This window comes from Nicotiana attenuata, unplaced genomic scaffold (assembly GCF_001879085.1).
Source record: "Nicotiana attenuata strain UT unplaced genomic scaffold, NIATTr2, whole genome shotgun sequence".
In the NCBI taxonomy this organism is placed as follows: Eukaryota; Viridiplantae; Streptophyta; class Magnoliopsida; order Solanales; family Solanaceae; genus Nicotiana; species Nicotiana attenuata.
The window spans coordinates 140,709-164,870 of record NW_017672386.1 but is presented as its reverse complement, the minus strand read 5'-3'; the positions used below and the strand labels follow the sequence as shown (position 1 = coordinate 164,870).

The following is a 24,162-nucleotide window of genomic DNA, read 5'->3' as shown; positions in this document are numbered from 1 at the left end:
ATGAAGTTTATCCAATTTTTCTCAAATTTTTCCACCAAAATTCGAAATTTAAAGACTAGATTTAAGTTAGGAATCATCGAAACTGGTCTAAGTTGGGTAGAGATCACTTACCCAAGTTACCCAGGTGCAAAAGCCTTCAAAAATCGCCCCTCCCGAGCTCTCAAATCCGAAAAATGTGAAAATAGGATTAAACCCTCGAATTGGGGTTTTAAGAATCTGCCCAAGTTTTTTTTTTACATCGCGATCCCGAGAAATGATGTGCGATCGCGAAGAGGAAAAATTGAGGGTTCCTGAACTGGTCTATGCGAATGCGACAGGATGTACGCGATCGCGGAAGAGGAAAAAGGCAGGCTTACGCATTCGCGGACAAGACCATGCGAACGCGAAGGAGGAAGGGGCAGACCTCCGCGATCGCGAGCCAAATCATGCGATCGCGAAGAACAATTTAAATCTCCTCCGAATATACACTACGCGAACGCGGAGGGAAGGCCGCGAACGCAATCAAGGAAACCAGATATCAGATTTTCTACAATTCTAACAAGTTCCAAAATGACCCGTTGAGCATCCGAAACACACCCGAGGCCCCCGGGACCTCAACCAAACCTGCCAAACAATCCTAAAATATCATTCAAACTTGTTCCAACCTTCACAACGCTAAAAACAACATCAAAACACCTATTTTTCATCGGATTCAAGCTTAGGAATTCCAAAAACTCTAAAAAGACGCTTTGGATCAAAAAGTCTATCAAACCTCGTCCGAATGACCTGAAATTTTTTACACACGACACATTCAACACTACGGAGCTACTCCAACTTCCGAAATTCCATTCCGACCCTCGGATCAAAATCTCGTTATCGAACCGGAAACTTCAAAAATTCAACTTTCGGCATTTCAAGCCTAAATTAACTACGGACCTCCAATACACAATCTGAACACACTCCTAACCCCGAAATCAACCCAACGAAGCTAACAGAACCATTGGATTTCCAATTCGAGCCGTCTTCACACTGTTCCGACTACGGTCAACTTTCCAACACTTAAGCTCTCACTTAGGGACTAAGTGTCCTAAAACTCCCGAAACTCAAAGCCGAACATCCCGGCATATCAAAATAACAGAAATAAACTTGGGGAAAGCAGATAGGGAAACGGGGCGCTAATTCTTAAGACGACTGGCCGGGTCGTCACATCCTCCTACACTTAAACATTCGTTCGTCCTCGAACGAGCATAGAGACATACCTGAAGTAGTGAAAAGATGAGGGTAACGGCTACGCATATCATGCTCGGTCTCCCAGGTCGCCTCCTCGACCGGCTGAACCCGCCACTGAACCCTTACTGATGCAATGTTCTTTGACCTCAACTTTCTAACCTGCCTGTCCAATGTCGCCACTGGCTCCTTAACATAGGATAGATCCTTGTCCATCTGGACTGAACTGACATCCAACACGTGCGACGGATCACCGTGATACCTCCGGAGCATCGAAACATGAAATACCGGATGAACTCCTGCCAGGATGGGAGGTAAGGCAAGCTCATAAGTAACCTCCCCAACTCGCCTCAATATCTCGAAAGGGCCAATAAACCTCGGACTCAACTTACCTTTCTTCCCAAATCTCATAACGCATTTCATTGGCGAAACCCGAAGCAGAACCCGCTCTCCAACCATATAGGAAAAATCACGAACCTTCCGGTCCGCATAGCTCTTTTGTCTGGACTGGGCTGTACAGAGTCTATCTTGAATCACCTTAACCTTCTCCAAAGCATCCTGAACTAAGGTTGTGCCCAATAATCTAGCCACACCCGGCTCGAACCAACCCATTGGAGATCTACATCGCCTACCATATAAAGCCTCATACGGTGCCATCTGAATGCTGGACTGATAACTGTTGTTGTATGCAAACTTAGCCAATGGCAAGAACTGATCACAAGACCCTCCAAACTTGATCATACCCGCACGGAGCATATCCTTAAGAATCTGTATAGTGCGCTCGGACTGCCCGTCCGTCTGAGGGTGAAATGCTGTACTCAACTCTACCCGAGTACCCAACTCATGCTGAACGACCCTCCAGAACCGTGATGTGAACTGAGTACCTCTATCCGAAATGACGGAAACTGGAATACCATGCAGACGAACAATCTTCTGGACATAAATCTCCTCCAATCTCTCCGAAGAATAAGTAGTACACACAGGAATGAAATGAGCGGACTTGGTCAGCCGATCCACAATCACCCAAATAGCGTCGAACTTTCTTAAAGTCCGCGGGAGCCCAACTACATGGTGATTCGCTCCCACTTCCACTCCAGAATCTCTATCTGCTGAAGCAATCCACCCGGTCTCCGGTGCTCATACTTCACCTGCTGACAATCGAGGCACCGACCTACAAACCCAACTATATCTTTCTTCATCCTCCTCCATCAATAGTTTTGCCTCAAATACTGGTACATCTTCGCGGCACCCGGATGAATGGAATACCGCGAACCGTGGGCCTCCTCTTGAATCAGCTCCCGAAGCCCATCAACATTGGGCACACAAACCCGACCCTGCATCAACGCACATCCAATCCCAACTCTCGAAGCATCACAATACACGGTATATGAACCTGAAGCTGATGGTAAAACCAACACTGGAGCTGTGGTCAAGGCTGTCTTGAGCTTCTGAAAGCTCTCCTCGCACTCCTCCGTCCACTGAAATGGAGCACCCTTCTGGGTCAACCTAGTCATAAGGGATGCAATCGATGAAAACCCCTCCAAAAAATGACGGTAGTAGCCCGCCAAGCCAAGGAAACTGCGGATCTCTGTAGCTGAGGATGGTCTGGGCCAACTCTGCGCGGCCTCTATCTTCTTCGGATCCACCTGAATACCCTCACCCGATACTACGTGGCCTAAGAATGCCACTGAATCCAACCAAAACTCACATTTTGAGAACTTAGCATATAACTTCTTCCCTCTCAGAGTTTGAAGCACAGTCCTCAGGTGCTGCTCATGATCTTCCCGACTCCGAGAATATACCAAAATATCAACAATAAAGACAATGACGAACGAGTCAATATATGGCCGGAGCTAACTGTGCATCAATTATGTATAGCTGCTGGGGAATTGGTCAGTCCAAATGACATAACAAGAAACTCGTAATGACCATACCGAGTCCTGAAAGCAGTCTTCGGGATATCTGGCTCCCGAATCATCAACTGATGGTAACCTGAGCGCAAGTCAATCTTAGAAAACACCCGTGCGCCCTGGAGCTGGTCAAACAGATCATCAATACGAGGCAAAGGATAGCGGTTCTTCACTGTAGCCTTGTTCAATTGGCGATAATCAATACACATATGCATAGAACCATACTTTTTTTTCACAACAAGACAGGAGCACCCCAAAGTGATATACTGGGCCGAATAAAACCCTTATCAAGCAATTCCTGTAACTGATCCTTCAACTCCTTCAACTCAGGAGGAGCCATGTGATAAGGAGGAATAGAAATAGGCTGAGTGCCCGGCAACAAATCAATGCCGAAATCAATATCTCTATCAGGCGGCATGCTTGAAAGGTCAGCTGGAAACACATCGGTAAAATCCCGTACTACTGGGACTGAATCAACTGAAGGGGTATCAATACTGACACCTCTCACATAAGCTAAGTACGCGTCACGCCCCTTCTCAATCATACGCTGAGCTTTAAGAAAAGATATGACTCTACTGGAGTGTGATTTAAAGTACGCCTCCACTCAACACGCGGTACACCTGGCATAGCCAGCATCACAGTTTTGGCGTGACAATCAAGAATAGTATAATGGGGCGACAACCGGTCCATGCCAGAGATAATGTCAAAATCTACCATGCCGAGTAACAAGAAGTCAACTCTGGTCTCAAAACCATGAAGAGTAACCAAACACGATCGATAAACACAGTCCACACAAGAGAATCTCCCACGGAAGTAGAAACATAAACAGGGGAACTCAAAGAATCCCGAGGTACACCCAAATGCGGAGCAAAATAAGGAGACACATAAGAGTAAGTGGAGCCTGGATCGAATAGAACCGATGCATCTCTATGAAAAACCATGACAATACCTGTGATGACAGAATCCGAGGCAATAGCCTCGGTACGGGCAAGAAGGGTATAGTATCTGGCCTGGCCCTCCCCTCTAGCTGGCTGAGCAGGTAGGGTAGCAAGTGGAGTTGTGGTCATAGCCTGAGAACCCTGCGGAGTGCTTTGTGGCTGAGAAGTCTATGGAGGTGCACTCCTCCCAAGTCCAGGGCAATCCCTCACCACATGGCGTGTGTCACCACACTCAAAAAAATCTCTGGAATGGCAGTGGGAATTGTGCGGTACGGGTACTCCGAGACCCCTGAACACCTGAAACACTGTGTGAAATCTGAGATGCAAACTGAGCTGGCTGACCCACAAAACCTCTACCATGCCGTACTCTTCCTCGAACATAAGGACCAGTGGATCTCTCCAGTCTACAAGGTCCCCTTACTTCCCTATACTCTCTCTCTTGACCTCGTCTGTCCTCTCTCTCCTGGACCCACCTGTCCTCTACTCGGCGAGAGGTCCCACCCCCCGCTGAACTGGGATCACAGGCTGTGTCTCCATGTCACCTGGAACCTGACCAGTGGGAACTCTCTACTCTGGACTGGGGGAGGCGGAAGTCTGGATCCCTTCCCTGATCTGTGAAGTGGCTGGTACAACCTGAATCAATCCCGCCTGAACTAATGTACCAAACATGCTCAGGAACCGTGCTAATGTCTTCTGAAGTGCTTGGAGTAGTAGTAGTAGTAGGCGTATCCGATGCCTGGGCTCTGGCTAGAACTACTGGTGGCTCCTCGGTGGCAGCTTGCGCGGGTGCTCTGGCTGCACCGCGTGCGCGTCCTCGGCCTCTACCCCGACCCCGACCTCTGACGGCTCTCACAGGGGGCGCGGGTGTCTGATCATCTCTGGTAGCACGTGTTCTCACCATCTGTGAGAGAATGGTAGACAAAGGTTTAGGATTGTGACGTCGAAATCTCGCACGACTGGGAAATCAAATCGAGTGGAATTTCCTAACGGTTACATAGCCTCTCGTAGATAAGTACAGACGTCTCCGTACCGATCAGTGAGACTCTAATAAATCGGCTTGTGATTCATGACTCCTATGAACCTAGAGCTCTGATACCAACTTATCACGACCGCGGTTCGCCCTCCGTGAACCATCATGACGGCACCTAGTCTCTACAACTAGGTAAGCCTAAATTGCGGAAAAGAAACCAAAATTTACGGACATAAAACAATTTAAAACAGAAATAAGAAAATAACCAGTGTATAAATGCGCCGCTCGCCATACACCATATTTAACTCTCAAAACCAACACATAAATCCAAGACCCGGGAACCCATGAATCACAAGCTAAGAAGTACTACATAGTTCTAACTCTAGAATGTCTAACAAGAACTGAAATACAAAAGGACTAATACTAAACAACAAGAATAGAAAGAGACTCCTCGGTCTGCAGACACGGCAGATATACCTCGAAGTCGCTATAGCAGTCGCCTCGCCTCAGGGGTGGTAAGATTGAGTCGAAGTACCTGGATCTGCACATGAAAAACATGCGCAGGAAGGGCATGAGTACACCACAGCGGTACTTAGTAAGTGCCAAGCCTAACCTCGGTCGGGTAGTGACGAGGAAGGTCGGGGCCCTACTGAGGTTAAATAAAATATAAGGGTTAACAGTGTGAAATAAAACAGTATAAATAAGTGCAACAGTAAGAAATAACATAGAATTGAAAGAACAACAACAACTAGAACATAGACAAACAAACCACGGAAAGAAATACAGCTCAACACAGAGATAACAACCGGGGCACCTTCCATCCTGTAGTCCCAATGACAACTATCCAGTGGATCTCCCGGGATACCATCCCGTAGTCCATCATATATGTGTCCGAAGGATCTCCCGGGATCCCATCCCGTAGTCCAACTATCAATGCGCGAGGGGGATCTACCGAAATCCCGATCTGTAGTCCCCAAATATAAATACCCAGTACTAAGGGAATCTACCGGGTGCATTCCCGTAGTTCCATATAACTGTGCAGGGGGATCTACCGGGAATCTAACCCGTAGTCCCAAAGTAAATGTGCAGGGGGATCTACCGGGAATCTAACCCGTAGTCCCAAAGTAAATGTGCAGGGGGATCTACCGGGAATCTAACCCATAGTCCCAAAGTAAACAGACAAGGAGGAGCTACCGGAATCCCACATCTGTAGTCCCAATGTAAATACACAGCAGCAGCAAGAAAATATTCAGAAAAGGGAAATTTCATATTATGGGAACAAATAACTCTAGCCCAGCATGCTGCACAGAGTTCAGGTAAACAGATTGAACAATTAAAGCAATTAAATCACTTAGACATGCTTTCCTAAGCTAACGACAGGCTTAATAGTACATGTAATAAAAGCAGGAGAAGAAACAAACTAATAAGTACTTAAAGAAAACCAGATTTCCAACAATTTGCACAAGTACGCACTCGTCACCTCACGTACAAGGCATTTCAATTACCAAATATAACAAACCTAAAGGGAAGGTCCCCCACACAAAGTTAGACAAGCCACTTACCTCGAACCCGCTCAAAATCAATCCGACACCACGTGTTTGCCACGAGTACTCGACTCCAAATGGCCCAAATCTATTCAATTCAATTGCATAATGTAAAAAACACTTCAAGTGACTGATCCTACAATTAAATTCTAAGCTAATAAGTGAAATTATGTAAAATGACAAAAATTATCCAAATCTGATGTCAAAAACCCAATCAAAACTCAATAATTCGGCCTATGAAGTTTATCTAATTCTTCCCAAATTTTCCACCAAAATTCGAAATTTAAAGACTAGATTTAAGTTAAGAAACATGGAAACTGATCTAAGTTGGGCAGAGATCACTTACCCAAGTTACCCAGGTGCAAAATTCTTCAAAAATCGCCCCTCCCGAGCTCTCAAATTCGAAAAATGTGAAAATAGGCTTAAACCCTCGAATTGGGGTTTTAAGAATCTGCCCAGGTTTTTTTGTACATCGTGATCGCGAGAAGTGATGTGTGATCGCGAAGAGGAAAAATTGAGGGTTCCTGAACTGGTCTATAAATGCGACAGGATGTAGGTGATCGCGGAAGAGGAAAAGGGCAGGCTTACGCGTTCGCGGACATGACCATGCGAACGCGAAGGAGGAAGGGGCAGACTTCTGCGATCCTGAGCCAAATCATGCGATCGCGAAGAACAAATTAAAGCTCCTCCGAAAATACACTATGCGAATGCGGAGGGAAGGCCGCGAACGCGAATAAGGAAACCAGATACCAGATTTTCTACAATTCTAACAAGTTACAAAATGACCCGTTGAGCATCCGAAACACACTCGAGGCCCCCGGGACATCAACTAAACCTGCCAACCAATACTAAAACATCATTCAAACTTGTTCCAACCTTTGAAACGCTCAAAACAACATCAAAACACCTATTTTTCATCGGATTCAAGCTTAGGAATTCCAAAAACTCTAAAAACACGCTTTCGGTCAAAAAGTCTATCAAACCTCGCCCGAATGACCTGAAATTTTGCACACACGACACATTCAACACTACGGAGCTACTCCAACTTCCGGAATCCCATTCCGACCCTCGAATCAAAATCTCACTATCGAACCGGAAATTTCAAAAATTCAACTTTCGGCATTTCAAGCCTAAATTAGCTAAGGACCTCCAAAACACAATCCGAACACGATCCTAACCCCGAAATCACCCTACCAAGCTAACGGAACCATCGGATTTCCATTCCGAGGTCGTCTTCACACCATTCTGACTACGGTCAACTTTCTAACACTTCAGCTCTCACTTAGGGACTAAGTGTCCAAAACTCCCGAAACTCAAAATCGAACATCCCGTCAAATCAAAATAGCAGAAATAAACTTGGGGAAAGCAGTCAATAGGGAAATGAGGCGTTAATTCTTAAGACGACCGGTCGGGTCGTCACACACCTGTACCTTCAATATTGTTTCAAAGCAGTCTTCCATGTACTTCTTAGGCATGCCCGATGTCCCTGATCACTTCTCAAAACTAATCGGAAACAAATTACAATTAATTGCCTGCGATCCATGATATCCATCCAGTAATCCTTGCGCTTCAGCATATGCTACATTGTAGTCATCAAAATTCATAATGATGCGCTCCCCAACAGTTAGGTTGTTAACTTCATTGACCTTGACTCTAATTTGCTTGGTAGCATTTTTCGAGTCTTTAACGAGAAAATAAGTTACTCAACCAAAAAAGAAGAAAAAAATAAGATTCTCATAAATTGAAGTAAAAATACATGTAAGGCATATACCCTCTGGCCTCTACTGTCCAATACTTTGTAGATTCACGTCCTGCACGGCGAGATGCTGCACTTGAATTAGAAGGCAAAATTGGAGCTTGTTCTTGTTGCGGGACTTCGTGAGCATGTGGGAGGGCTTGTACTGTTGTTGAAGGCTCTATAGCATGTGATTGGAGTGGAGTTGCTGATGATGAAGAATGTCCATGAGCATCATGTGGTTCACAAGCTGACTTTAGTGGATTCCGAAAATGTTTTATCTTTGGCATGGCTGTATATTCATAAGAAAAAGAGAGAGAGGTGAATCAAATATGAAGAGAGACTAAACATCAGATCAATGATTGATACAAAAAATTGTCCACAAACTACCCAACAACCCAATCTAGAGCCCCAAAAGATCTGCTTTTTTTAACTCCAACAAAAAATAAAATAAATAAACTACAATATACTCTACAAATAGTCAAACCCAAAAATTAGAAAAGAGGACCACAGGGAATCAACGAACTACACAATGTCACGATTTTGGTAAACCTAAGCACTGAAATAGACTACATACCAGCCTATCGTTTTAAGAATTTATGTCCCGATCCCCAACTAACTGCTTTTCCCGTGTTTGTTTCTGCAATTTTGATTTGCCGGGATGATTTGTTTTGCGTTTTGGAGTGTTTTGGGACACTTAGTCCCTAAAAGATAACTTAAGCTTTAAAATTTAGACCGTAGTTGGAGCATTGTGAAGACGGCCTCGAAATGGAATTTCGTTGGTTCCATTAGCTCCATTGGGTGATTTCGGGCTTAGGAGCATTTTCGGATTGTGTTTTGGAGGTTCGTAGTTTAATTAGGTTTGAAATGCCGAAAGTTTAATTTTTGAAGTTTCCGGTTCGATAGTGAGATTTTGATATCGGGGTCGGAATGGAATTTTGGAAGTTGGAGTAGCTCTGTTGCGTTGGATGTGACGTACGTGCAAAATTTCAGGTCATTCGGACGAGATTTGATAGACTTTTTGATCGAAAGCGGAATTTGGGAGTTTTTGGAGTTCTTAGGCTTGAATCCGATGTTAATTGGTGTTTTAATGTTGTTTTGAGTGTTCCGAAGGTTGGATCAAGTTTGAATGATATTATAGGATTGGTTGGCATGTTTGGTTGAGGTCCCGGGGGGCCTTGGGTGTGTTTCGGATGCTCAACAGGACATTTTTGGACTTAGAGAATTGCAGAAAATGCAGCAGGTCGCCAGTTCTGGTTTCCTTCTTTGTGTTCGCGAGTGGGGTCTTGCGTTCGCGAAGAGGAGCTGGGGCTGGTGGAAGCTTAGTGCTTCGCGTTCGCGATGATGGTCCCGCGTTCGTGAAGCAGAGAGGTCATATGCATACGCGTTCGCGAAGAGGGTCCCGCATTCGCGTGGGAGGGAGAAAGTTGCTACCGCGTTCGCGACAGGGTCATCAAATTCGCAATGAAGGAATTCTGGGCCAAGCAAATTTGTGCTTCGCGAACGCGATGGTCCTTCCGCGTTCGCGAAGAAGGAATTACCTGGGCAGATTATAAAATTTCAAAATTGAGGGTTTCGCCATTTTTATCAAAAGTTGAGTCTGGGAGCTCGGATTTGAACAAGATTTTGAGGGATTTTCAAAGATATCAATTGGGTAATGATTACTAACTTCTTTTTGCTTATAACCCATTAATCTAAACGTGAATTCATCATCTAATTTCGGATTTGGGATGAGAAATTGGGGAAAAATTTGGAAAAATTTCTTAGGCCTAACTTTTGAGTTTTGATTGGGGATTTGACATCGGATTTGGATAATTTTTGTATGGTTAGACTCGTGAGTGAATGGGAGTTCATAATCCGTAACTTTTACCCGATTCCGTGACATGGGCCCGGGGGCATTTTGGTCAATTTTCCTAATTTCGCGTATTAGCTTAGAATTAATTAGTTGAATTAGTTACTTGAAGTGTTATTTACATTATGTAATTACTTTTAATAGATTTGGGCCATTTGGAGTCGGGTACTCGTGGAAAGAACGTGGTATAGATTTGATTGAGCTGGTTCGAGGTAAGTGGCTTGTCTAACCTTGTGTTGGGGACATCCCCCCTAGGATTTGGTATTGTTGTTATATGAATGCCGTGTACGTGAGGTGACGAGTGCGTACACGTGCTAATTGTTGGAAACCCATTTTTCATTAAGTAAATTAACTGTGTTTCTTTCTTCTTGAACATTACTTGTACTTTAAGCCTACTGTGTAGGATAGGGAAGCATGCTTAACTGAATTAACTGTCCTATCTGCTTAAATTGTTTACGTGAATTCTCTGCAGCATATTAGAAATGAAATCTCTATTTTCTTGGTACGGACTTGATTGAAATTGTGGATTCTTTCCTTGAGATTTTTGTGTTTTTATTTTGGGACTACGGATGAGTGTTCCGGGAGATCCCCTGCACATATATTGATTTGGACTGTAGTGCGGGATACCGAGAGATCCCTAGCACATATATTGAGGATACTAAGAGATTCTCGAGATAGCGAGAGATCCCCAGCACATATATTGAGGATACTAAGAGATCCTCGGGATACCGAGAGACCCCCAGCACATATATTGAGGATACTAAGAGATCCTTGGGATACCGAGAGATCCCCAGCACATACATTGAGGATACTAAGAGATCCTCGGGATACCGAGAGATCCCCAGCACATATATTGAGGATACTAAGAGATACTCGCGATACCGAGAGATCCCCAGCACATACATTGAGGATACTAAGAGATCCTCGGATACCGAGAGATCCCCAGCACATATATTGAGGATACTGAGAGATCCCCGAGTATTTACGTTTGGGACTACGGGACGGGATCCCGGGAGATCCCCTGTCGATATTTCTGTTTACTGAGTGTATATTGTCTGTCATTTCTTCTCATTTACTAATATTGTTTTGATTATACGGTTGCACCTTACACTGTCTTACTTTGTCTTATATACTGATAACCGGTAGGGCCCTGACCTTCCTCGTCACTACCCGATCGAGGTTAGGCTTGGCACTTACTGGGTACCGCCATGGTGTACTTATGCCCTTTCCTGCACATGTTTTCCGTGTGCAGATCTAGGTACATCGACTCAGCCATATTGTTAGCGAGGCGAGGCGATCTCTAGAGACTTTGAGGTATATCTGCCACATCCGCAGACCGAGGAGTCCCTTTCTACTCTCTCTTTTAGATATAGCCCTTCTGTACTTTTTCTTTTGTTTAGACACTGTGGAGTTAGAACACTTTGTAGTTATTCCACATCTTGTGATTTCACGAGATTCCGGGTTTTTGGAAATGTAGTTTCAGTTTGAGAGTTTGTATTGTATATGCCGAGGGGCACCTTAAATGCTTCATTATGTTATTCCGCAGTTTTTGACTAGTTTTATTCTGTTGTTTCTTTTTCCGCAATTTATTAGGCTTACCTAGTCGTAGAGACTAGGTGCCATCATGATAGTTCACGTAGGGCAAACTGGGGTCGTGACGAGTTGGTATCAGAGCTCTAGGTTCATAGGAGTCATGAATCACAAGCCGGTTTATTAGAGTCTCGCAGATCGATACAGAGATGTCTGTGCTTATCCACGAAAGGCTATGTAACCGTTAGGAAAATATCCACTTCATTTGGTTTCTCTGTCGTCCGAGATTTTTTGACATCATAATCCTAAACTTCTATCTTCCATTCTCTCACAGATGGTGAGGACACGTGCTACTGGAGGTGACCAGACACCCGCCCTCCTTGCGAGAGCCGTCAGAGATCGGGGCCGAGGACGCGCACACGGTGCAGCCAGATCACCTGTGCGAGTTGCTACAGAGGAGCCGCCAGCGGTTCCAGCTGGAGCCCAGGCGCCCGATACGCTTAGTGCTACTACTACACCAGCACTTCAGGAGACCTTAATACAGTTCCTGAGCATGTTTGGTACATTGATTCAGGCGGGATTGATTCAGGTGGTACCAACTACTTCATAGATCGGGGGAGGGACCCAGACTCCCGTCGCCCCCACTCCAGAACAGCGAGTTCGCATTGGTCAGGTTCCAAGTATCATGGCGACACAGCCTGTGGTCCCAGTTAAGTGGGTGGTGAGGATCTCTCGCCGAGTAGAGGGCAGGTGGGTCCAGGAGAGAGAGGACATGGGAGGTCAGGAGAGAGAGTATAGGGAGGCGAGGAGACCTTGTAGACCGGAGAGATCCAGTTGCCCTTATAATGGAGGAAGAGTTCGGCATGGTAGAGGTTTTGTAGGTCAGCCAGCTCAGTTTGCGTCTTAGACTTCGCACAGTGTTTCAGGTGTTCAGGGGTCTCAGAGTACCCGTACTGCACAGTTCCCACTGTCACGTCAGGCGCGAGGTTGTTTTGAGTGTGGTGACATACGCCATGTGGTGAGGTATTGCCCTAGACTAGGGAGGGGTGCACCTCCACAGACTTCTCAGCCACAGCGTGCTCTGCAGAGTTTCCAGGCTATGATTTCAGCACCAGTTGCTACCCCACCTGCCCCGCCAGCTAGAGGTGGAGGTCGGGGAGGTAGAGGTCGCCTTAGAGAGGGAGACCAAGCCAGATACTATGCCTTTCCTGCCCGTACCGAGGCTGTCGCCTCCGATTCTGTCATCACAGTATTATCCTGGTCTGTCATAGAGATGCATCGGTTCTATTCGATCCAGGCTCCACTTATTCTTATGTGTCCTCTTATTTTGCCCCTTATTTGGGCGTATCTCGGGATTCCTTAAGTTCTCCTATTTATGTTTCTACTCCTGTTGGAGATTCTCTTGTTGTGGACCGCGTTTATCGGTCATGTTTGATTGCTCTTAGTGGTTTTGAGACCAGAGCCGATTTATTATTGCTCAGTATGGTAGACTTTGATGATACTCTGGGCATGGACTGTTGTCGCCCCATTATGCTATTCTTGATTTTCATGCAAAAATCGTGATGCTGGCTATGCCAGGTGTACCATGAGTCGAGTAGAGGGGTACCTTAGATCATAATTCCAGTAGAGTTATTTCATTCCTTAAGGCTCAGCGTATGGTTGAGAAGGGGTGTGACGCGCATCTAGCTTATGTGAGAGATATCAGTATTGATACCCCTACAGTTGATTCAGTCCTAGTAGTACGGGATTTTACTGATGTGTTTCCAGCTGATCTTCCGGGCATGCCGCCTGATAGAGACATTGATTTTGGCATTGATCTGCTGCCGAACACTCAGCGCATTTCTATTCCTCCGTACCGTATGGCTCCTCCTGAGTTGAAGGAGTTGAAGGAGCAGTTGCAGGAATTGCTTGATAAGGGTTTCATTTGGCCCAGTGTATCACCTTAGGGTACTCCTGTCTTGTTTGTGAAGAAGAAGGATGGTTCTATGCGTATGTGTATTGATAATCGCCAGTTGAACAAGGTTACAGTGAAGAACCGTTATCCTTTGCCTCGTATTGATGACCTGTTTGATCAGTTACAGGGTGCTCGTGTATTTTCTAAGATTGACTTGTGTTCAGGCTATCATCAGTTGAAGATTCGGGAGCCAGGTATCCTGAAGATTGCCTTCAGGACTCGGTATGGTCATTACGAGTTCCTTGTTATGTCATTTGGGCTGACTGATGCCCCAGCAACCTTTATGCATTTGATGCACAGTGTATTCCAGCCATATCTTGACTCATTCGTCATTGTCTTTAATGATGACATTCTGGTCTATTCCCGGAGTCGGGAAGATCATGAGCAGCACCTGATGATAGTGCTGCAGACTTTGAAAGAGAAGAAATTATATGCTAAGTTCTCGAAATGTGAGTTTTGGTTGGATTCCGTGGCATTCTTGGGTCACGTGGTATCTAGTGAGGGGATAAAGGTAGATTCGAAGAAAGTGAGGAAGTAGTGCAGAGTTGGCCCAGACCATCCTCAGCTACAGAGGTCCGTAGTTTTCTTGGCTTGGCGAGTTATTACCGTCGATTTTGTGAGCACGTGATTTTTGCCTCAGTCGAATTACTCCTACAGAATTCCTAAAATTAAGATTTTCCTTTTTTTATTATTTGATTTTTAGGAATTAATTGCATGATTGTCGTGTTTATTTGCAATTTTCTGTGTGCATTTTTTAATTTAGCATAATTCATCTAAAAATACAAAAATACGCATTGCATTGGCATTTAGGACTTAATTTTAAATTTCTTAGATTAATTATTAATTAGGGTTTTACAAAATATAAAAATCAAAACAAAATTGATATGTTGCTTGGTTTAAATTCTAGCTTCGAGTTTTATTAGTTTCATTTAAATTGGTATTTTAGTAATAGTTTTAATTATAGCTTAATTAGGTAGGTTGAATTGATTTCTTAGGTTCAATTTTAGTTTTGTATTAAATTTGAAAAAAAAAAAGAAAAAGAAAAGAAAATAAAAAGAAAAAGGGTCTTCTTTGGCCCAGTTCAGGATTCAATTCACCAGTCCAATTAATTAACCCTCGAAACCCGTTCAAAAACGCCCAAACCCGGCCCAGGATCCGGTCCAGCACCCCCAGGTCCTCCAAACGACGTCGTTTGGTATATAATCAATCTCAGCCGTCTAGGTTTTTTGATCTAACGAATGAGAAGCTGGGGTGCTTTAATATTTAATTGTCCAAACAAGCCTAGCCCCTCCCCCCCCCCCCCCCAAGCCTCGTCTCTCTCAACCCTAGCCAACCCTAGAGACACCCCTCCTTGAGCCGCCGTCAGAAATCGCCCACGGCGGCGGCGAGTCTCCAATAGCTCCCAAATTTTCACCATAACACCCTCTTCCCTCCCTCATCATGGATCTGTCAAGATCTTCATTCAAATCCCACCAGAACCTTCCAAAATCCCCAAACACTAGGGCGCCGCCATGGGTGCCTCCGCCTTGTCTGGCGGCGCCACTACCCAAACACCCCCAAATTAACACCAAACCATCCCCATAACCCCCTCTTCCCTAATATATGGTTAATTTCCCTCAAATAACCCCCGATTCCTTCGAATCTAGTTTTGAAGAAAACCCTAATTTCACAAAATCCAAATTAAAGGGGGTTTACTGATAATTTGACTATAATAACCCTTAGTCGTGTGTTTTCTCATGAAAACACATGATTAAGGACTGTTTTAGTCAAGTGATTCAAAGCAGCTTGCCAAGATTCGAGGTTTAATTGGGCCAGTCTCTAGGTATTTTTATTTCATATTTTTCTTATGTGTTTCTTTTATTATTTTTATCTTCTGTTGTTGTTTACTTTCGATTTGATTTGTAGTCACTTTAGGGTTCTGTGTATATGAATACCAGTACGAATGCATAGTTAATGGTTTCAAATTCGTTAATTAGTTTAGATTTGAATTAATCTGTTCCTTATTTTGTTTTGGCCCATTTGTTTCTATTAGAATTAGTTGTAGTTCCTCTGTTTGGGAAACATTGTTTTATTTTTAGTTTAAGCCCAAGAAATAGTTTAGGCCCAAGTAGGTACTTCATTTGGGTCCATGACCCATTTGGTTTGGCCTGATGTACTGGTGGGTTTTCAAGGGTAAATACAGGGTACAATAGGGGTAATATAGGTAGTTTAAAATAGGGAATCTTGCAGTAACAGAAATAGAAGCCCCTAGAACCTTCTAGATTGGGGTTCTAATTTGAATTTCAAAACTTAGGTAGTATAACTTGGGTAGCAAGTCAGGATCCTAAGAACTTTTAAGCAAAAAAAGCTAAAATTAAGAGGGGGCTAAGGTGCAAAACATGAATCTGAAATTGCCCTACTAGTTTGCCTATAAAAGGCATTGTTCCTTGCCTAACAAGAGAGTTTGGAGAAAGTTTTTTTGAGAGAGTTTTTCAGAGCTTCAAATTTCAGATCTTAAGTTTTCAGAGCCTGAGTTTGGGAGAGCTTCAATTTTCAGATTTTAAGTTTTCAGAGCCTGAAGATTTTAGAGCCTAGAGTTTTCGGAGCCTAGAATTTAGAGCCTAAAATTTGGGAGCTAAAAGTTTGAGAGATCGAATTTTGAGAGTGAAAAATCCTGTAAAGCTGAGTGACTTAAGAATTAAAAATCCAGCAAAAGTTAAAGAAAACCTACTGTTTCAATAGATTTCTACTGGTTTTGCTCTTTTCCAACTCCTGAGAATTGTTTGACTTCATCCGAGTGAAATGGCTTGAATTGATTCCTTCAAGAGCTTTGGTTAAAAGTAGATTGAGCTGTTTGATTGTTCATTCCTGGGTTGGAGTTTGTGGCTAGCTGATTACTGCTGATTTTTTCATACTGTCTCACTCCTGTTTATTTTCTGTTGTCCAATTTCCAAGTATTCCATGATTCTCTAAGGGATTGAGATGAAAATAGGAAAGCTGTAATTGCTTGAAGATACATGAATGGGTGTTTCTCTTTTGATCTTCAATGTAATTTTTTCTACTTAAATTCTTAAATTCAGTAGTGTAATGTAATAAAATTTAGCTTAGTTTATTCATCCTAGCATAGCAGTAATAGTTCGGAATTCATGTTATCCTTAAATCTGCTTGAAATTGGTAGATACATTAGCTTATTCAAACATTAAGGGACTGTGCATTTGGACTCTTATTTAGAAATATCCAGTTTTCGATTTGTGTGATTTTGGAATTGAAAGTTTCAGTAGTTTATTTCTAGTTTCAATCTATGAATAAGTCCTGTGAAACGTGTTAAATGAAGTTAAACTGTTGCTTTGGGGAGTTGAAATTTCACAAACGAGGGGGTTGGTTCATCAGCATACATATGATTTGAATACGAGTGTGAAGTTTGGATTTAAAATGAGCATGCGTTTCATTTGAATGGAGTTGAATTGTTCATTTGTACAAAATTGTTAAGTCCAATTATGATTCAAAAATCAGCTTTTTGAGATCCAAATTAAAGACCATACTCTTACTAAATCAATTTTTTTGACTTGGGCTCATTTACGGGCCAAAGCCCGATAGTTTGTTTTGAATACGATTTGGGCCTCGATTTTGCTTATGCATTGCCCAACTTCAGCATTAGCTTGCTTGGCCTTGGGCTTCATGTATGGAGCCCGTTTGTGATTATCGTTTGATTGAACAAATGGCCTTTGATAACCCTTAATCCCATGAACGCTGAAGTTTAGAGCCTCGGGCCTGTCTTTTAGGCCCAACCGTATCCCAATTGTGTTTTATTTTCGTGTGTTTGGTAACTGGACCTTAAAGTCCACAGCCCATATTTAGCTCTTGAAGCTAGTCCTTATGACCTCAGTCAATTAGTAAGACCCTCAAAAATAATTTTAGGAGGGCAATCTTAGATAACACAATAGCCCATGGCCCTTCAAACTTAGTCTAATATCCTTTAAAAATAAGAGCTGAGGTGCGCCACGCCAAATAAAATCTCAATTGCGTGGCCCTCTTCAATTATTTCTTTAAAATACTTAGAACTCGGGACGTGCCATTTAGCGAATTTTCATGGCCTCCCGCAGAGTTATCAACACGTTAGTTGCTTTAGGCGCGTATTTTAATAATCTACTTTCCTAAACTCGGGTGCACATTTATGTGACCCAAATCCAAATCTCAACGATGTTAAAATATGTCAAAAATCACGGGTGCATTTATGTGACGTGGTTCGAGACGTATTTTAATAACGTTGCAATTTTCCTTAAAATTAATCTAAAGCGGTAAATAATTTTAAATTGCACTATAGGTTGAAACATGTATAAAATCAGATAATAGGCCAATTATGATAGTTTAAGCGACCATGCTAGAACCACGGAATCCGGGGTGCCTAACACCTTCCCCCGGGTTAACAAAATTCCTTAGTCAGAATTTATGGTTCGCATACTTCGCAAGGAAAGTTGAATTTTCCTCGATTTGGGATTCAAAATAAACCGGTGACTTGGGACACCAAATAAACTATCCCAAGTGGCGACTCTGAATAAATAATCCCATTTCGAATAATGTCACTTAAAGTAGAAAAACTCCCTTATACACTATCCTTCGGAGTGGTGTGTAAAAAAGGATGTGTGACAGCTCTGGCAACTCTGCTGGGGATAACGAACCTAGAATTTTGGTTCAGGGTTCAAGAATTCGAGCTTAGAATAGCTGTTATGATTGGTTTATCTGTTATCTGATTTTCCTACATGTTTCATGCTAAATATGCTAAATGCTTTACCGCTTTGATGTTATCTGAATTGTATATAAACTGCTACGAAACCCTTCTCTTCTCATCTTCGGGGATGTGCTCGTTGGTCGAGACTCCCTATTCTGTTAGTGTCATACCTTGAAATAAGAAAGAGGCTCGGACAAGTTACTAAGCCGGATGGCCTTTTGGTTCCCGGTACGTAGCCCCCTCCTCGACTCGAGTTGTCCGCTCGGGTACACAGTCTAGAACACATACCCAGGGTTTAAACTTAGTATAACAAAGCCTCATGTCGGATCCCTAGTAGGAACGTTTGTTTGCATCATGTGCATTTGACTTAGTGGACTCAACACAGGGGTTGGGTCCGTCTAGGACAGGTAACCTGAAATGAACATACCATCCTGATGCATCCTACTTGCTACTTGTGCATTTATTTGCTTCAGATCTGCATGTTGACCGGCTTGTAAATAATGGGAGAAATTTTGAAAAAGGGAATAATTGTGTTAGGGATAAGTGAGTTAATCACCCATTTTGAAAAAACCAATGCCCAAATAGTACCGAAACTCTGCCGATTTTTTGAGAAAAGAAAAAGAAGGTTTTGTTTAAAAAAAAAATAGTTGGTTTTGTCAAATCTGCCCAAACTACGCCAGTTTGATTCCCACCGGATGTGGGATACGTAGGCAACCCTCATCGAGTCCAACTCCCCTTTTTACAATAATAGCCCAAAAACCACAAAAATTTTAAGTTTTGCCGCAAATAAGTCGGGTGATGCCATTCTTGTTTAAAAATAAGCCGAATGTCCCCAAAAGGGCACCGGAAGGCTGTTTTTGCAAGAACAGCCACCTTGGGTCATTTTCAACGGTTAGCGGGCACAACCTTAAAATCATCTTTACCGAAGTTCTAAAAGGCCATATCTGCAGAACCGGGTTTTTTTTTTGAAATTTTTAATAAAAGAAAATGGTGTCACTTTTTCTTTTTAGATCAAAAAGAGTTATTAAATTACCTTAATAAATGTGCAGGATGAGCACAATTCGAATTGATCCTTTCTCAATTATGAACAAAATCCCATTGGAGTTGCATATGTGGTGGAATGATCTAGGCAAAGAAGGGCAAGACAAGGTCAAGAAATATTTGAAAGGTCTTACTGGTTTGTTGGAGATTAGGCCCAGGGGAGACATCATAAGGGCATTGGTTACATGCTAGGACCCGACGCACAATGTGTTCCATTTTTCAGATTTTGAACTCACCCCGACCTTAGAAGAAATAGCCGGGTACATTGGGAGTGCTGAGGTTCCTTTAAGACACAAGTAGTTGATTGCCCCGAGAACCGTAGCTGTGCACAGATTCTTAGACTCGCTGAAGATAAGCAGGGGGGTCCACAACCCGGATTTGGCAGATGGCTTTTATACTCCAGAGTTCATATACCAGAGATATGGTCACATAGGGGGGTTCAACAATCCGAAAAACAAAATATGTGTTACAACCCATATTCACATATGTTAGTTCATGCCATAAGGTCGTCGACGTAAATCCACAAAGAGATTATCTTTAAGATGATAAGAGGTTAATCCTATTGATCTTAAATGATACAAAGGTGTATAAGGGTGGTTAACAAGTATTCGCAGTTAAACGAATCAAGGATGTTGTCAGCCGTATTTTTGGGTAAACCTAGGGGTGCTTAATACTCTCAAGAGGTCGTATTTTAAGGTATATGAATCATAAAATATCCGTATCATAGTCTTGAAGTCAAACGAGTTATGAAACAAAAGTCGACAAGAGTTGTTGCAACTTAGGTTCATAGTTTTACTTAAACTTTAGGTCAAATGTTATTAAGCTTTGCTCCCAATATACTTGGAATTACGGGGTGATATACCCACCAAATTGAAGATCTATGAGTCTAGTTTCCAACGCATTAAACCTTTTATCAATACAATATTGGAGTAGAGAGATATAGACATTTTTGCGAGACTGCACAAGCTGCTAGGTGACAAGTAGGTGGGTCACCTACTTGGTTAAATGATAGCCCAAAAAGAGGCAATTTCGGGTCAGACAAAGAGCCCATTAAAAGGCTTATCTTCTGCAATATATCCCTCATCATATTTCACAAATAACCAGACCTAAACCCCTGCAAACTTCCTCCCAAAAATTATCCACAAACCCTAATTGATTTTCCTTCTCTTTCAAGTTCAAATTGGGGGTAAACCCTAGAGTTTGAAGAACCAAGATAAGGGCTGAGTTATCCAACAAGTAAGGTGAGTTTACTGCTATCTTTCATACATTTATTCTGCTGTGAATTCATGGTAATTCGTTCTATACATGTAAGAACTCACGGGACGGTGATCGGAAGCCGTGAGTTCGAGTTATTCACTTGTAGCGGACTGTTTTGTGGACTGTTTTGTGTTGCTGTTGCGCTGCGTATTTTACTACTGTTTTTTGGATTTTTGGAGGAGTAAGGGTGTGGAGAAACACCATATAGATGTAGGGTTGTGGGCTGGTAGTTCTTCGTAACATTTCCGGGTCGTTTGACACGACTACGGTGGCCGTCGTATGTATGAAGTGATTTGGTTGTGCGTGGACTATTTTGGGAGGCTCAATATGATTATTATTGATGTTGTTTGGGCTGTTTGGTGATTGTTTGGAATTGTGTGAAGTCATATATATAGGGGAGGTGCTGTCCGTTTCATCGTAAAATAGGTTGTGGTCGATACATAATAGTTATGACGCTTGAATGATAATGTGATCCACTGGATGCACCTAGAGAACAGAATACTCAGACTTATAACTATCTAAGTTCAACTTCCACAAGATGCAAGTTTCATAATGTTCCAACAACAACTGCCCAGTAAAATCACACAAAAGTGGGATCTGGGGAGGGTAATGTGTACGCAGACCTTATCCCTACCCCGATAGGGCAGAGAGCTTCATAATGTTCCAACAAATAATTCAAATTCCTAGCAGTCATTTAATGAATTAAGTTTTTTGACCACCGATTAGAAAAACCTGTGTCTTTAAAAAAAATAAGTTATTGATAAGTTCATTAGAGTTTACACAAACTCTTAACAGAAACATAGGAACAAAGAATGGAAATTGATCCATCACATGTATGCTAACTAATTTTTTACCATCAAGAGGATCGATACATTTTTCAGAATCTTGTACTTCTTAAGTTGAATACTTAAAATAAAACTGATATAATAATCAAAACAGCGGACCTATAGTAATTGCTCTTCATGTTCAAAGTCCTCAAAGGAAGAGTAAATCCTTCTGTCAAACCAAGTTTATGAAAACTTAATCATCAATACCAAATATTTGTTGGTTTTTCACCCACCAAATTTCTACTATTCTAGATTAGATAGCATATATAAGTAGGAGAAGAGAAATGAGCCAAAAAAAGGAGAAGGAAAAATAGATCTCGAAAAGTTCTATTACCATCGAAGTATTTATAGCCTTCACCAATGAAGAAGAAAGGTCCAAATGTCGACGGGGGCTTGAAAGTCTGATTACTAAGCACAAAACCTATTCCAGAAACTCCAGTTCGATTGAAAAAATCTTGGCTAGAAGGAAAAACTTGCAGGTGTATTACAAGGTAGTCATCTAAATTTTTTGTAGGGTTACTGAGGGAAACTGAGTCAACAGGCAGTTGAAGGTTTTGGAATGAAAGCATCAAAGATTTTTGGAGAGTCTCATAAGTAGTTTTGTTTCCTAAGTTGGAAAAGGAAGGAGCTCTGAAGACTAGGTTGCCTGTATATGGAAAAGCACATTTACAGGTAGGACTAGAAATTTGATCGGAGCTGCACTCAGTTGGCAAGCAATTTTCTGGTGGAGTAGAATATGAATCAGCTTGTTGAGCTTGGACACAGTAAGTTTGTGTTGTTCCTTCATTGCAGACAGGATTACCAGCAAGTCTGCAAAGGAAAACAGTAACAAAATAAGGTAATAAACATGATACAGTCAAGTTTAGCGTAGAACATAATCATATGGCCGAATAGGCTTAGACGTTTAAAAAAACAAGGAAGAGAGCTTACAAGATCTGAAAGGGATATCCTGGTCTTTGAGTAAATGAATCAATAAGATTGCTCTGCATATCAATGAGTTGTAACTGGTTGCTATACGCGGAGTCAATTTCAAGTGTGCCATTAAGTCTGTTTTTCCTCATATTGCTGTCATAAGCAATGAGTGCATTGTCATCAAATCTCAGCATACTCAATCTCTATCGTTTATAAAACCAAGTTCCATGAAATACAACAGACACAAAGTTATAGGGACACTTACACAGTCTGCAACTGGAAAAGGCTGAATAATTTAGCTGGAACTAATCCTTGGAGTCCTGTGTTTTCCATTGCCCTGTCAATACAAGGTCATGTATTAGGTTAAAAAGAACTTCTGGGAATTGAAACCGTAAATGAGACAAATAAAAACTGCCCGTATTCAAGGCATATACTAGCACAGTACACACATGCACCTGCTCATGGAAATGCATACACACACACATACACATTGAGAGAGAGAGAAAGAGAACATACACTGTTGTCAAAGATTGCAGGTCTGGTATCCATGATGGAAAATCTGATGCATTAAATGAATTATTGCTCATGTCCCTGCAAAATTAAGTGCCACATCATGATAGTGAGATTAACAAATTGTCTTTTCTCCGAAAAAGTAACAAATAAATTGGGGGAAAAAGTTACAGCACAGTTATGAGCAATAATCAATTATCAACTCAAAGGGATCAAGGCACAGTTCTTACGATAAGCAACTTACAAGTAATTGAGTACATTCATGCCAGTGAGATTCGGCAAAAGACCATCCAAATTATTGTTTGATATGTGGCTGTGATACATTGTCAAAGCATGCTACATCAGGAAATCATAAGGACATAAGATAGGTTCAGAAAATTGTTTCATTTTCTACTTACAGTTCATTGACATGTGTGAGATTGTTGAGGTTTTGTGGCACAGATCCGCNGGTTGGGACCACATCTGATAAATGAGTGCACGACAGCCTCCTTGGTGGAGGGCATGGATATTTCCCGTATTCAGGCTTATGCCCAGACCCTAGAGGATTGTAAGCGCCAGCAAAGGGCAGATAGGGAGCAGGATAGGGGCCAGCATAAGCGGGCGAGATTTGCAGGGTATTCTGATGACTTCAGAGGCAATGTCAGGCCCCAGTCTTCGAGGAGTTCGGCGCCATCTGTAGCTAGTGCTCCTCCACAATTCCAGAGGCCTCGATATGGTCGATTTACCTATTTAGGTCCAGGTTAGAGTTCGCGGGCATCAGGATCGCAATATCACAGAGATACTAATCAGACGAGACCCCTAACACCACGTTGTGATCAGTGCGGTAAGGCCCACTTTGGACTGTGCCGTCGAGGTTCTGATGCATGCTATTCTTGCGGACAACCTGGCCATATCATACGGGATTGTCCTAATAGAGGAGGTGGTGGTATGGATCAGCTGAGTGGATCTGTGTCTGGTTCTTCCTCATCAGTTCAACCTCCAGCAAGGGGTTTTCTACAGTCGACTGGTCGAGGTAGAGGTAGAGGTGCAGTACAGAGTTCGAGTGGTGCTCAAAATCGAACCTATGCTCTAGTAGGTCGACAGGATCTCGAGTCATCTCCAGATGTTGTTACAGGTATATTGTCTGTGTTTTCTTACGATGTATATGCGTTGATTGATCCGGGATCCACATTATCATATGTTACACCCTTTGTGGCTAATAAGTTTGACGTTGAACCTGAATTGATAAGTGAACCCCTTGAGGTATCTACTCCGATAGGAGATTCTTT

At 42.6% G+C, this 24,162-nt stretch overlaps 1 protein-coding gene across 1 annotated transcript; it reads right to left on the bottom strand.

The window, feature by feature from the left end:
• Positions 1–8,058: 8,058 nt before the first annotated feature.
• On the bottom strand, positions 8,059–23,335 carry LOC109213011 (probable leucine-rich repeat receptor-like protein kinase At5g49770). Its single transcript, XM_019376754.1, has 11 exons — positions 23,293–23,335; positions 23,139–23,207; positions 22,901–22,975; positions 22,650–22,721; positions 22,403–22,537; positions 21,807–22,282; positions 21,100–21,131; positions 13,989–14,049; positions 12,105–12,197; positions 8,377–8,595; positions 8,059–8,249 (listed from the first exon to the last, which is right to left on the bottom strand). Exons 2-11 carry the CDS (start codon positions 23,156–23,158, stop codon positions 8,059–8,061), a joined length of 1,374 nt encoding a protein of 457 aa, XP_019232299.1. The 5' UTR covers positions 23,159–23,207; positions 23,293–23,335.
• Between the last annotated feature and the right edge of the window lie 827 nt (positions 23,336–24,162).